At 45.3% G+C, this 15,665-nt stretch overlaps 1 protein-coding gene across 1 annotated transcript in view; it reads left to right on the top strand.

Annotated features, from left to right (window-relative positions):
- The first annotated feature begins 2,837 nt into the window (after positions 1-2,837).
- pclob (piccolo presynaptic cytomatrix protein b) overlaps positions 2,838-15,665 on the top strand; it is a 62,510-nt gene continuing 49,682 nt past the window's right edge. Inside the window, exons 1-10 of the mRNA XM_056598689.1 lie at positions 2,838-3,647; positions 4,395-5,201; positions 7,121-7,834; positions 8,690-9,493; positions 9,770-10,561; positions 10,758-11,468; positions 11,613-12,437; positions 12,701-13,438; positions 13,710-14,513; positions 14,796-15,599. Of these exons, the coding sequence (XP_056454664.1) occupies positions 2,838-3,647; positions 4,395-5,201; positions 7,121-7,834; positions 8,690-9,493; positions 9,770-10,561; positions 10,758-11,468; positions 11,613-12,437; positions 12,701-13,438; positions 13,710-14,513; positions 14,796-15,599 (7,809 nt within the window). The remainder of the gene's footprint in view (positions 3,648-4,394; positions 5,202-7,120; positions 7,835-8,689; positions 9,494-9,769; positions 10,562-10,757; positions 11,469-11,612; positions 12,438-12,700; positions 13,439-13,709; positions 14,514-14,795; positions 15,600-15,665) is intronic.

Genomic DNA, 15,665 nt, shown 5'->3' with positions numbered 1-15,665 from the left:
GGCGGGATCATCATTGAACGTGAATGACGCTATGATTGACCTTCACTATTTGTCCCTCTCAATCGTCGCCATGCAAATCAAAGGTTATCAAACTGATGCTCTACTGATTCACCACAGAACCCAATTGACATTACCAGTTGTGCATATTAAATTGGATTTAATTGAATGATACACAAACGCATGCACAAGCACGACCAAACACACACACACACATGCACCCGCACACACAGGATTGCATGTATATGCCATTATATGAATGTATTATATTAACGATATGTCTGTATATTTGTTGGTATGAACCATGAATAGGTCTACGTGCAAGCAGCTTAACACCAATCCGCGTTGCCACTATATTCTGATGGCTCATTACACAACCCACCCACATAGTTCTATGAGTGGGACATCTTCCCACACAGAATAGTATTTGTATAGGAGGAGTCACGACTTCAACTACTCACGACTTTGTGGCAAACACATAGGGCCACCCAGTAGCAAAGCCGTTGGGTATTTTAAAAAACAACATATGCATAACTATGACATTTAAAATATAAAACAAACACAATATTCCCTCGGGGATAAATCCCGGGATCTTCGCGAGCTAATAACATGTGACTGACGAAATAAATCATGTTGTCCCTTTAATTCCCATTTCCGTGCCTGATATATTATGATCGCCTGTCAGACTCGGCGCATGCGCGCTGGCGTGGTAGAGGAGGGAGGCGGAGTGGATGCTGCTTGCTCTCGCTGCCCTGTGCTGCCCTCCATCCCGCGTCATTCTGACACACACAGACGGGGGGATATCCGACGAAATTTAGCCGAAGATGGGGAGGCAGCTCCACAGTTCCACCGAGAGAAAAGGTACCCCTGGTGTCACTGGCGCTGCCGGATGCACTTCCCCGTTCGGTTTGACATTGTGACCGTGGAGGGTGAAGGATGCTTGGTCGATGGGAGGGAGCAGATGAGACACGGAGACGGGGAGCGGATTACGGATGGGGGGGATTCACCACGGCGTTCTTGATGCCTGCAATCATTTGGATTGTATAGCTGCACATGATTCACGGCTTTTCGGTCGGACTGCATGACAAGCTATTTTGCAAATATACAACCGAATCACAGTCATAGTAATTATCAAGGACACGCATAGGTGGTAATGTAATTTATTGCATTCATCTCAGCTCAGCTGCCGTTGTAGTATTTGAGGCTTTCATAACTTGGCTGTCTCTGCAGATCGTGGTGTGTGTGTGTGTGTGTGTGTGTGTGTGTGTGTGTGTGTGTGTGTGTGTGTGTGTGTGTGTGTGTGTGTGTGTGTGTGTGTGTGTGTGTGTGTGTGTGTGTGTGTGTGTGTGTGTGTGTGTGTGTGTACGTCTATAAAGCATTCTTTCCAATATTTGGAATCAGAATAAGTAACCACCGAGCAGCCCCTTGTACGGAGAACAAGTGACCGTTCACTACTATGATTTGGTCTATACACTCAAGAGAAGAGCCTAAATAATCAACTAATAATGTCGCTTCAAATTCGAAACGTTAATTGACGTCTTATGTAATTTTGGATGATCATCGGCTACCCGGATATGCATTGTTTACCATACTCAGCCCGTTTGACATTTCTCAAAATATGTGTGACAATACGATTTAGACCTTCATTGACGTAATTTTCCTACTACTAAGACCCCTGGACTTTGAATCATATGCGTTTAAATCGAATAGGACAGCGATGCATTAAAAAGAGCTTGGTGGTGGTAAAGACATGTTTATTCCAATCCACTCCGTAATGCACAGTGCCGACATTCACGGGTAACGACTTGGTCCCTGAGAGACAGTCCATTTAAAGTGTAATAGCCGGTCTCTGTGTCGTGCCCTGTATTGTGTTACTGGCTAAAACGGGAAGCAGTGAGACGCTGTGATCGATAGAGCGGCTCGGCTCCTGTCCGTGGTCCTGAAAGCAACAGTAGCGTAGTAAATCACACGGACCCAATGAATGGTCGCTGATATTATCGATGTTCGGCATAGAGACGGGCCAGTGGATGCATTAATGTTCTTGATCTTCTTAGACGGTACGGGTTATGGTGTTAGTATTGTTGTTATTATTACTAGTCCATGTTTTTGTTTAATTAGGCTAGTTTGACGTGGCAAACAGTTAGTGTGAATGCAGCCTCGACCTTGCCATGTGTTCGAGCTGGCTTTTGAAATCGAAAATAGTTCATCATAATTTTGAATAATTAAATTAAGAATACTTGCTTAGTGAATCTAAATATATATATAGAGAGAGAGAGAGAGAGAGAGAGAGAGAGAGAGAGAGAGAGAGAGAGAGAGAGAGAGAGAGAGAGAGAGAGAGAGAGAGAGAGAGAGAGAGAGAGAGAGAGAGAGAGAGAGAGAGAGAGAGAGAGAGAGAGAGAGAGAGAGAGAGAGAGAGAGAGAGAGAGAGAGTCCAACAAGGCATGGTGATACTTCCTCTGATAGCACCTCTTCCCTGATGACTCTCTGTTTCCCCCCCTTCTCCTTCCTGTCCTCGGCTGTCTTGTGACTGCAGGAAGGCGGATGTAGATGCTGAACCAGCAGAGAGTCCTGGGAGCAGCGGTGGCAGCAGCAGCAGCAGTAGCGGCAGCACTGGGGCCGTCGATGCCCTCTCCAAAGCTCCGGCCCCACTTCCCCCTCAAGCCTCTGCAGGAGCGCCCGGAAAGAAAGGGGAGGACAGCAGCTCCTGCTCTGGCTCGGACAGCCCTGTAGAATCCAGCGAGGAGGAGGAGGAAGAGGAGGAGGAAGAGGAGGAGGAGGAAGAGGAGGAGGAGGAAGAGGAGGAGGAGGAGGAGGAGGAGGAGGAGGAGGGAGACTCCAAAATGTTCTCCTCTAAGTTCCTCAGTGGGGCTAATCCCCTGAGCGCCATGTCCTCTGCGGTCAACAAGTTGGGCCGTTTTGGGGACGATGTTGGAGAGGGGGATCAGAAGAAGAAAGCCGATTCCCAGCAGGGGGCTAAGGGGCCACAGCAGCCGGGGACGGGCCCCCTGAAAGCAGGCCAGGGTCCCCCAAAGCAGCTGGGTAACGGACAGGTGGGGAATCCACCCAAGCCGGCCGGTCAAGCAGCCACTCAGAAGCCTGGAGCAAAGTCGGAGGAACAGTCCAAAGCTCCAGGAAAACCTGGTCCGCAACAGAAACCACAACAACAACAACAACAACAACAGCAACAAGGTTTGCCGAAGGTTGGAGTTCAGCCTCAAAGTGCAGCTAAGGGTGAACAACAGGCTTCTTCTAAGGGAGCTCAACAACAGGCCTCCCCAAAGCCTGGATCACCACCCCAACAACAACAACACCAACAAGGACCTCCTAAGGGTGGTCTGCAACCCAAAGGGAGTCCGAGACCAGAGGCGCAGCAGCAAGCCTCAAAGACTCGATCCCCGATGGGGTCACCGAAGCCTGGGCAGGCGCAGAGCTCCGACAGGTCCTCACCCGACCAGCGGGCTTCTTCTGGTCCACATGGTGCTCACCAGGGTCCAAAGGAAGCCAAGCCGGCTGGACCCAAGGCCATGTGTCCTGTGTGTACGACTACAGAACTCAACCTGCGCAGTAAGGCGCCACCGAACTACAGCACGTGCACCCGGTGTAAGACCCAAGTGTGCAGCTTCTGTGGCTTCAGCCCCCCGGATTCAGCGGTGAGCATTTCCATAGTCTTCATTTGTATATTTATGTGTTGAAATATTGAACTTATTATTATTTTTTCAAAAATATGTCTCAAGAAGCATTGTGGTTGTTTAAGTTATATGCTCTATTGGTTGAGTTTTTTTTAAATTAATATTTATAGTTTTGTAACAAGTGTTTGATTTAATATTTTCTTCTATCTCTGCTTAACTTAATATATTTTCAATGATAATGTTTTCTTGTGGAGTGTGGGTGTTTCTTTGCTCCTCCATATGTGAGCACTTCATCATGACACCTAGACCTAGTACAAGAGAGGTGACTTTATACAAGCCATTACACTCTTCTGCACAAAGGCACCAGATTCACTCCCTTTTCATCCTTTCCAAAATGATCTGTGCCTCTGCCCAACCGTGTAACACAAACTATTGGAATAATGAAGAATAACAGGAACATTTCTGCTTCGTAATGTGCATATCAAACTTTTGCTGAAAAATAGAAAAGCTTGGCATGTATCGGCAATTAAAACAATTAAACATACAAAGACAAATGGGATTAGCTATATCCTCATTTGTAGGCTTTTGCTAAATGGTGGTGGATTATAGTATTATTCAGCATATTGTTGCACAGCAGATAAACGTAACTGATAACTTTAAATCTAACTCTGAACCCCTCCCCACAGTACGTTATCTGTGTTGCCTATCTTTGTGAAGAACACTGCACTTTGATTTGAACTTGTTGCTCTGCGTATCTTTTTTCCATAGGGGAAAGAGTGGCTTTGTCTTCCCTGTCAAATGAAAAGAGCTTCCGGATCTCCTGAACCTGCTGTGCGTTCAAAAGTCCAGCCGTCGCCCAACAAAACCGCCACAACCCAGAAACTGACACCGAGTTCTTCTCCTCCAACCCCTAAACAAGTCACCTCAGCCCCAGGCTCACCAAACCCAACACTGTCCAAGCCAAGAGAACCCTCATCTGTGGCAGAGGCTGCTAAAAGCCAGAAACAGTCGAGTCCATCTCCTGGTCAGAAAACACCACAGGAGAGCCGGAAGACGTCAGGTCCTCAGAAGCCTCCAGACCAGACCAATCAAACCGGACGAAAGCAGAGCACCCAACAGGAGTCTGGGGGCTTCTTTGGCTTTGGAGGTTCTAAGGCTCAGCCTGATGCTGCAAAGCCTGAAGAGTCAGTCACTGGGAAGATGTTTGGCTTTGGTTCCTCAATCTTTAACTCTGCGTCCACCTTGATAACCACACCACCTGTTTCTCCAAAACTGTCAGCCGCAAAGGACACCAAACCACCTGCTGTCCAGAAAGCAGAGCAAGAGAAGAAACCAGAGCAACCTCAGCAGGCCAAGGCTTCACCATCAGTACAGGCCAAAGTGGACAAAGCTCCATCAGAGCCTCCAAAGGCAGCAGCTTCCCAAGCTGCTCCTAAAGCAGGCCAGTCCACCTGTCCACTCTGTAAGGTGGGACTCAACATGGGCTCCAAGGATCCTCCCAACTTCAACACCTGTACGGATTGTAAGAACACCGTCTGCAACCAGTGTGGATTTAGTCCAATGCCAAATGTTGGGGTAAGAACAAATAATAACACAACACATGTTTTTATTTAATTGTAAAAGATAAAAAGACAATTATTGTATTTTGTGGATGTAACCTCAATAACAGATATCATTGAAATGTTCATATTGGGTGTGTCATAAACCTCATCAGCCATTTAATTTCACTTTTTAAGTGTTTAAGTGTACTTCTAATCCATACAAATTTATATGATATGCACGCTCAGAGATAAATGAAGCTGTACAAGATAGAGCAATTGGATATTTGAATTTGTTTCAGATTACTTTTAATTGATGTATACATCAAAGATTGATTGTTCTATCCAAGGTTCAAATAGAACAGAGCCGTAGCACTACGGGACCCAAGATGGATATGTAGGTAGTAAATTACCTTGTGGGATACAGAATATCTTTAGCATTAACCTTTATCCTTTAATTAACTATTTGTTTCTGTATTTAGTGTCTACGTATGTTCATACACTTTTGCGGATTGAAGGCATTTCAAATTTGAATACATAATGTCGTACAAACATTCATCTTAATTCAGAAATAGATCTGCCCCTGTATGATGCAGTTTGCCTTTAATACATCACATGGTGTTTTCATGCATCTAATCTAAGCCTAGACAAATACAGAGATACAACAAAATCCTCATTATGTTTCCACTTTGCTTGTATTATATGCTTGCTTTATATTTCCTGAAGCTATAGATATTTATTTCTGCTGATCGCCTATACCCTGATACAGATGCCTTCCAAATCTCCCACAAAATGCAGCGACTGTGTCCATGTGATGCAGTTTGACCTAAATGTATTTAATTTTCATCCAATCTCTGCTTTACTGAAATGCAAAACGCCAACTAGCATAATCCTTGTAGGGATAAATAGCTTCAATATAATCTCTGCTGATGTGTCATCGATTCAGACTCCAAGCACCACGATAGTGTGACCATCACCCCATGTCAATGCTGGCCCAGCGTAAACACAAACACCGCAAGGCGGCCGTTTGATTGGGCAGTTCTGTTCAGTCCGTGCACACGAGTACCTCTTCAGGGAGAGCGTCACGGCCCTCCACCGGGGCATTGAGCTCCAGCGGGACGACAGCGTGGCGGCTGGAGCCGTCACAGCGTCTTCTTGGTTATGCTCAGCGGCAGAGAGGCCCTGACACTTGACTCTGTAATTCAACGCACACAGCGCTAGTAAGAGAGATCACCAAACAGAGCCGGAGGCTACTTGCTCTTTGTTCTCTGTCCCTGTTAGTACGCTGAGAGTGTTTCAAATCCCTAGCCTCCATATTAGAGTGGGAGGAGACTTGGTGATACTAGCAGGGGCATGTTATTGGAGGTTTGCCTTTACATCTTTTATGTTGTGGATTTATGACAAGGATAGTCATGCCTTTTGTCAGCATTAAATATGCCTTGTTGTAATCATACGATTATACGACTGTATTAATGACAATACCCATACAGCGTAATAAGATTTTGTATATTATAAGTATAAATGTGTAATGTTGATTACTATGATTATTTCACATTTAAGGGCAACTAGACATTTTATTTTGTGCTCAAAATAGGAAGGGGGAGAAACTAAAATATTAATTATTAATACAACCTTATATTTCTATTAAAAAAAAATCAAACTTAATTGAAATCACTCAACTCAATACATTTTTTTATAAATAGAATACAAGGGACCAAGCTACACAAATAGGCCGATCAAGTTCATGAACTGTTTGTATAATGTGTGTATGTGGTGTATTTCAGTTTATTTTCAGGAACATCCAGGGTATTTAATTCTAGCTTAATATTTACCACATTCTAAGTTGGATACCTTATGAAGAACACACGTAACACATTTCAACCACTCTATGCTGTGTCTGCTGTGTTGAGTAACTGATTTGAACCCTCAGTTTATGTGTGTTTTCTCATTGAACAGGGAAAGGAGTGGCTCTGTCTCGACTGTCAGGTGAAGAGAGCTTCAGGGGCCATGGGTGAAGCTGGACCTCCGGTTAAACCACAGGCTTCCCCTAATAAAGCATTGACACAAAAGGAGACATCTATAAAGCTGAGCCAAAAGCAATCAAGTCCATCTCCTGGTCAGAAAACACCAGTGGAGAGCCAGACGAAGTCAGGTCCTCAGAAACCTCCAGATGAAAAGAATCAAACCGGACGAAAGCAGAGCACCCAGCAGGAGTCTGGGGGCTTCTTTGGCTTCGGAGGTTCTAAGGCTCAGCCTGATGCTGCAAAGCCTGAAGAGTCAGTCACTGGGAAGATGTTTGGCTTTGGTTCCTCCATCTTCAACTCTGCATCCACCTTGATAACCACACCACCTGTTTCTCCAAAACTGTCAGCCGCAAAGGACACTAAACCACCTGCTGTCCAGAAAGCAGAGCAAGAGAAGAAACCAGAGCAACCTCAGCAGGCCAAGGCTTCACCATCAGTACAGGCCAAAGTGGACAAAGCTCCATCAGAGCCTCCAAAGGCAGCAGCTTCCCAAGCTGCTCCTAAAGCAGGCCAGTCCACCTGTCCACTCTGTAAGGTGGGACTCAACATGGGCTCCAAGGACCCTCCCAACTACAACACCTGTACTGATTGTAAGAACAGGGTCTGCAACCAGTGTGGATTTAATCCGATGCAAAATAAATCAGAGGTAAGACTACATATGCAATTGTATGCTTTTATAGGTGCTGTATGGACATTTTTCAGAGCTATTGTTTTAGTGTAATTAGTGAGAAAAAGCACAGCCATCTATCAGCTATTAGTAGGTAAATGAGCTGTGAAAGTACCTGTATCTAATCCTTTGTTTGAGCTAATTTAGGTTTTAGACGACTCCTGAGTTATTTTTGACCGTTAGGGCATCTCTTCCGTTATTGGTTCGGGAATCCATCTTGCCTGTCCATCACAGGTGCATGAAATGATACACTTCTCAATGGCAGAGAAAAGAGAAGGGAGGGGAGAGGGAAGGAACTCTTTTTTGGATGCTAGGTTTCACAATCTTGCTCTCCTCTGCTTTTGTATTCTTTCTCTACAACTCTTGAATCTTAACGACTGAATTTTCATTGTTGTTTTTTGACATGAAATAGTGCTGTAATATGTATTATAATACTCATTCATACATTTGAAACAGTAGTTTTTATTTGAAGGTATGTTTTGTCTCTAAACATTGTTGTTGGTTTTATATCTATAAATACAAATACAAGAACAGTTACATTTTGTGTTTCTTTACAGACTCAAAACTAAAACATGATGTATGTTTAACAGTGAGACCTATACTCATGATGAATCATCATTTTAAAAGTAACATATGCTATTCATGATTCTCATTAACTCAAAATTATTATTAACTATTTTAGATTTTGATAATAATTCAAGAATTTACATTTATAGTGGCATTTATTACTCCTTTAAATATTTTGCCTTACGGCAATATTGCCGTAATCATCCCTCTCCCTTTGTAGAAATGACATCTATAATATGTTGTGTAAACCTGTGTATTACTCTACAGGTAAAGGAGTGGCTGTGCCTCACCTGTCAGATGCAGAGGGCTCTGGGAGCTTCTGAAGCTCCAGGACAACTAGCGGTCAAACCCCAAGCCTCCCCGAAGAAAGTCTCTCCGTCTCCTGAACCCCAGAAGAAAGTAATCTCTGAGTCAGCCGGGTCTCCTCAAAGAAAGCAGTCAATGCCAGCTGCAGATCTAAACAAGGTTGAAGTGGCTAAAGGACAAGATGGGCCGAAGCAGTCAAGTCCATCTCCTGGTCAGAAAACACCACAGGAGAGCCGGAAGATGTCAGGTCCTCAGAAACCTCCAGACCAGACCAATCAAACCGGACGAAAGCAGAGCACCCAACAGGAGTCTGGGGGCTTCTTTGGCTTTGGAGGTTCTAAGGCTCAGCCTGATGCTGCAAAGCCTGAAGAGTCAGTCACTGGGAAGATGTTTGGCTTTGGTTCCTCCATCTTCAACTCTGCGTCCACCTTGATAACCACACCACCTGTTTCTCCAAAACTGTCAGCCGCAAAGGACACCAAACCACCTGCTGTCCAGAAAGCAGAGCAAGAGAAGAAGCCAGAGCAACCTCAGCAGGCCAAGGCTTCACCATCAGTACAGGCCAAAGTGGACAAAGCTCCATCAGAGCCTCCAAAGGCAGCAGGCTCCCAAGCTGCTCCTAAAGCAGGCCAGTCCACCTGTCCTCTCTGTAAGGTGGGACTCAACATGGGCTCCAAGGACCCTCCCAACTTCAACACCTGCACGGATTGTAAAAACGCTGTCTGCAACCAGTGTGGATTCAACCCCCAGCCAAATAGCCCAGGGGTAAGTTTTAAACTGCATTCCTGAATCAACATTTTATTTTCATGTCATTCTATACTCATTCATAATTGCATGCATACGAGGCCTCTTGTGCTACAGCTCAAATGCTCTTATATTTACACATTACATTTTCTGTAGTCTACCAAGCATAATAAATAAACCCAAATCCATTGCCGCTTGGCTGATGTTGTACTACTTTTGTATTTCAAATATTTTTACTATTCGGAGGATGCAGTTCTGATTAGAGCGATGCTGACAAAATCTTTTTCGTTCAATAAGGTGAAGGAGTGGTTATGTCTCAACTGCCAGATGCAGAGAGCATTAGGAGCAACTGAGCCTCCTGGAACGCCTATGATGAAACCAGCGGGTTCATCCAACAAAGTTCCTAGCTCAGCTGACCAACTCAAGAACCTCCAAATTAATTCAAAGGACAGTAAAAAGACAGTTACAGAAATTAAAGCTGAAGCGGAGGCTGCTAAAGGGCCAGAGATTCCGAAACAGTCAAGTCCATCTCCCGGTCAGAAAACCCCACAGGAGAGCCGGAAGATGTCAGCTCCTCCGAAACCTCCAGACCAGACCAATCAACCTGCAAGGAAGCAGAGCACCCAGCAGGAGTCTGGGGGATTCTTTGGCTTTGGAGGTTCAAAGGCTCAGCCTGATGCTGCAAAGCCTGAAGAGTCAGTCACTGGGAAGATGTTTGGCTTTGGTTCCTCCATCTTCAACTCTGCGTCCACCTTGATAACCACACCACCTGTTTCTCCAAAAATGGCTGCCGCAAAGGACACTAAACCACCTGCTGTCCAGAAAGCAGAGCAAGAGAAGAGACCAGAGCAACCTCAGCAGGCCAAGGCTTCACCATCAGTACAGGCCAAAGTGGACAAAGCTCCATCAGAGCCTCCAAAGGCAGCAGCTTCCCAAGCTGCTCCTAAAGCAGGCCAGTCCACCTGTCCACTCTGTAAGGTGGGACTCAACATGGGCTCCAAGGATCCTCCCAACTACAACACCTGTACGGATTGTAAGAACAGGGTCTGCAACCAGTGTGGATTTAACTCAATGCCAAATGAAACGGGGGTAAGAAACACAACAAATCTGTAGTTCATTGTTGCCAAATGTTTGCTATATTTCAAGTTGGTGTGATTGTAATGCATTAACTAAATTCTAATTTGTTGTTTTAATTAGTTTACTAGAATCCTAATGTCTCCTAAAAGGACCCTACAAATACACTTCCCCATTAATATTACTGTTTTTATTCCCTACTATCTTACAGGTAAAGGAGTGGTTATGTCTGACCTGTCAGATGCAGAGGGCTTCGAACGCGGCTGCATTACCTTCAAAACCCAATCTCTCGCCAAACAAAGTTCAAAAAGCAGCTGACCAGAGTAATCCATCTGTTTCAGATGCACAGAAAAAACAAGGAGGGCTCTTTGGTGCCATTGGTTCTAAAACACAACCTGACACTTCGAAAACAACAGAGTCTGTTACAGGGAAGATGTTTGGCTTTGGTTCTTCAGTTTTCAGCTCAGCATCCACTTTGTTGACCTCATCTGCTCAGGAGGAGTCCAGTGTAACACCACCAGGTTCGCGTAAGATGTCTGGACAAGCTCAGGGTTCCCGCAGGTTATCAGCGGTCCCAAAGATCTCTCCAAATAGTACGCCCACAGGATCTCCTAAAATGTCCCCTTCAAAGGAAGCTAAACCACCCAAGATGCAGACGCTGGAGGGAGAGAAGAAGCCAGAGCAGCCTCAGCAGGCCAAGGCTTCACCATCAGTACAGGCCAAAGTGGACAAAGCTCCATCAGAGCCTCCAAAGGCAGCAGCTTCCCAAGCTGCTCCTAAAGCAGGCCAGTCCACCTGTCCACTCTGTAAGGTGGGACTCAACATGGGCTCCAAGGATCCTCCCAACTTCAACACCTGCACGGATTGTAAGAACACTGTCTGCAACCAGTGTGGTTTCAATCCCCAGCCAAATGTAGCAGAGGTGAGTACATTTAAATATTTAGATGAAGCTGCCTAGCCAGAAAAGGCAGATGATAATATATTATTTAACATTTTGTATTTTGCTTCGAAAACTATTCAACTTTCATTCACTTTAACAATGTGTCCACTGTTTTGTGTTTCTTAGAAGGAGTGGTTATGTCTCAACTGCCAGATGCACAGAGCACTAGGAGCATCAGAGCCTCCTGGAACTCCATTCATGAAACCACCGCCATCACCCAGTAAACTGCCAGCTGCTCCTGATACCCAGAATAAGGACATCCCAAAACCACATAAACCTCAGGAGAAAGAAACAGCCCTGCACGATGAACAAATCAAGAAGGAAGCTTCAACAACTATATCTACTCCGGGGAAACAGTCAACACCTGCATTGCAGCAACCCATATCTGTGGTTGATAAAGAAGTCAATATAGAGAGTAAGAAAAACCAAGCGCCGACACAGAAAAAGCTAGTTGGGAGCATGCCGGACAACTCAGCCTCTGCCAAACAACAGGACTCAGGAGGGTTATTTGGCTTTGGAGGTCCTAAAACGAATGCTGATGCTGCAAAACCTACAGAGTCAGTTACTGGGAAGATGTTTGGCTTTGGTTCCTCCATCTTCAACTCTGCGTCCACCTTGATAACCACACCACCTGTTTCTCCAAAACTGCCAGCCGCAAAGGACACCAAACCACCTGCTGTCCAGAAAGCAGAGCAAGAGAAGAAGCCAGAGCAACCTCAGCAGGCCAAGGCTTCACCATCAGTACAGGCCAAAGTGGACAAAGCTCCATCAGAGCCTCCAAAGGCAGCAGCTTCCCAAGCTGCTCCTAAAGCAGGCCAGTCCACTTGTCCTCTCTGTAAGGTGGGACTCAACATGGGCTCCAAGGATCCTCCCAACTACAACACCTGCACGGATTGCAGGAATACTGTCTGCAACCAGTGTGGATTTAATCTAATGCCGAGTAAAACAGAGGTAGGACAAGACGCGTTTCAGTGTATTGAATGTCATTTTAAATGGATTCAGCTCATAACTTAACAAACAATACTATCTTTATAATGGGAATAATTGACACTTCCACTTTCCTGCTTCAATTACTTATGCCGCCCCTCATAAAATGAAATTCATCAACGATAATTCAATTATTTTCATTTGATTTGGAAGAGACTATGTTCAAAATCAAATACAAAATGTATTCATTGTAATGACTATATTGTGTACCTGATTTAATTCCATAGGTGAAGGAGTGGCTGTGTCTCAACTGCCAGATGCAGAGGGCTCTGGGAGCTTCTGAAGCTCCAGGACAACTAGCGGTCAAACCCCAAGCCTCCCCGAAGAAAGTCTCTCCGTCTCCTGAACCCCAGAAGAAAGTTATCTCTGACTCAGGGCAAGAGAGTCAAAAGCAGTTGAGTCCTGCTCCCGGTCAGAAAACACCACAGGAGAGTAGGAGGACATCAGGTCCTCAGAAACCTCCAGACCAGACAAATCAAACTGAACGAAAGCAGAGCACCCAACAGGAGTCTGGGGGATTCTTTGGCTTTGGAGGTTCTAAGGCTCAGCCTGATGCTGCAAAGCCTGAAGAGTCAGTCACTGGGAAGATGTTTGGCTTTGGATCTCAAATCTTTAGCTCTGCATCCACCTTGATAACCACACCACCTGTTTCTCCAAAAATGGCTGCCGCAAAGGACACCAAACCACCTGCTGTCCAGAAAGCAGAGCAAGAGAAGAAACCAGAGCAACCTCAGCAGGCCAAGGCTTCACCATCAGTCCAGGCCAAAGTGGACAAAGCTCCATCAGAGCCTCCAAAGGCAGCAGGCTCCCAAGCTGCTCCTAAAGCAGGCCAGTCCACCTGTCCACTCTGTAAGGTGGGACTCAACATGGGCTCCAAGGACCCTCCCAACTTCAACACCTGCACGGATTGTAAAAACGCTGTCTGCAACCAGTGTGGATTTAATCCAATGCCGACTAAAACAGAGGTAGGAGGACCACTTGTCTTTCAGTCTATTAAATGTTACTGAAAGCAGATTCACTTCGTAACTTTCCAAATGGTAGCATCTTCATAATAGGCATAATTTACACTTCCTCTTTCTTGCTTGATTTCTTCTTTCAAGCCTTGGTTAATTCTCATTTGCATGAATCTTAATTAGGTTTTTTGCTCAACAAATCAGAATTAACAAATAAATAAGAATGAAATACATTTAGCATTTATTAAACATGATATGTGGGAACCTGTTTTTTATTCCATAGGATAAGGAGTGGCTGTGTCTCACCTGTCAGATGCAGAGGGCTCTGGGAGCTTCTGAAGCTCCAGGACAACTAGCGGTCAAACCCCAAGCCTCCCCGAAGAAAGTCTCTCCGTCTCCTGAACCCCAGAAGAAAGTTATCTCTGAGTCAGCCGGGTCTCCCCAAAGAAAGCAGTCAATGCCAGCTGCAGATCTAAACAAGGTTGAAGTTGCTAAAGGACAAGACGGGCAGAAGCAGTCAAGTCCATCTCCTGGTCAGAAAACACCACAGGAGATCCGGAAGACGTCAGGTCCTCAGAAACCTCCAGACCAGACCAATCAAACTGGAAGAAAGCAGAGCACCCAACAGGAGTCTGGGGGATTCTTTGGCTTTGGAGGTTCAAAGGCTCAGCCTGATGCTGCAAAGCCTGAAGAGTCAGTCACTGGGAAGATGTTTGGCTTTGGTTCCTCCATCTTCAACTCTGCGTCCACCATGATAACCACACCACCTGTTTCTCCAAAAATGTCAGCCGCAAAGGACACTAAACCACCTGCTGTCCAGAAAGCAGAGCAAGAGAAGAAACCAGAGCAACCTCAGCAGGCCAAGGCTTCACCATCAGTACAGGCCAAAGTGGACAAAGCTCCATCAGAGCCTCCAAAGGCAGCAGCTTCCCAAGCTGCTCCTAAAGCAGGCCAGTCCACCTGTCCTCTCTGTAAGGTGGGACTCAACATGGGCTCCAAGGATCCTCCCAACTACAACACCTGTACGGATTGTAAGAACACTGTTTGCAACCAGTGTGGCTTCAATCCCCAGCCAAATAGAACAGGGGTAAGTTTTCAACTGCTTTGCTGTATTGTATTTTATTTTTTTACATTTTAAATCTTTATTCATTCATCGTTTTATATAAATGATTACTCTTGTCCTAGTGGACCATGCTATTATATTTAAATCCACTGTATTGATAAATCGACCAAGGAATTAAATCAATACAAATGTCATCCATTTCTCCTGAGTAAATATTACATTACTGTGGTCATTGAAATATGTTTCCTTTAAAGAAAATGCTGATCTGATGACAGTGATACTGACATAATAATTTAATTTAACTAGGTGAAGGAGTGGCTGTGTCTCACCTGCCAGATGCAGAGGGCTCTACAAGCATCTGAAGCTCCAGGACAACCTTTGGTCAAGCCTCAGGCCTCACCGAAGAAAGTCTCTCCATCTCCTGAACCCCAGAAGAAAGTAATCTCTGAGTCAGTTGGATCACCCCAAAGAAAGCAGTCAAGGCCAGCTGCAGATCCAAGCAAGGATGAAGTTGCTAAAGGACTAGACGTGCAAAAGCAGTTGAGTCCATCTCCTGGTCAGAAAACACCACAGGAGAGCCGGAAGATGTCAGGTCCTCAGAAACCTCCAGACCAGACAAATCGAACTGAACGAAAGCAAAGCACCCAACAGGAGTCTGGGGGCTTCTTTGGCTTTGGAGGTTCTAAGGCTCAGCCTGATGCTGCAAAGCCTGAAGAGTCAGTCACTGGGAAGATGTTTGGCTTTGGTTCCTCCATCTTCAACTCTGCATCCACCTTGATAACCACACCACCTGTTTCTCCAAAAATGGCAGCCGCAAAGGACACTAAACCACCTGTTGTCCAGAAAGCAGAGCAAGAGAAGAAACCAGAGCAACCTCAGCAGGCCAAGGCTTCACCATCAGTACAGGCCAAAGTGGACAAAGCTCCATCAGAGCCTCCAAAGGCAGCAGGCTCCCAAGCTGCTCCTAAAGCAGGCCAGTCCACCTGTCCACTCTGTAAGGTGGGACTCAACATGGGCTCCAAGGATCCTCCCAACTACAACACCTGCACGGATTGTAAGAACACTGTCTGCAACCAGTGTGGATTTACTTCGATGCCAAATGAAACAGGGGTACGTTTGAACTGTTTGCTGTATCGTCATAATCTTTACATCTTAAATCTTTATTCATTCATAATT

This window comes from Gadus chalcogrammus, chromosome 9 (genome assembly GCF_026213295.1).
Source record: "Gadus chalcogrammus isolate NIFS_2021 chromosome 9, NIFS_Gcha_1.0, whole genome shotgun sequence".
In the NCBI taxonomy this organism is placed as follows: Eukaryota; Metazoa; Chordata; class Actinopteri; order Gadiformes; family Gadidae; genus Gadus; species Gadus chalcogrammus.
The sequence above is the reverse complement of the archived record's forward strand: the minus strand, read 5'-3'. Positions and strand labels throughout refer to the sequence as shown.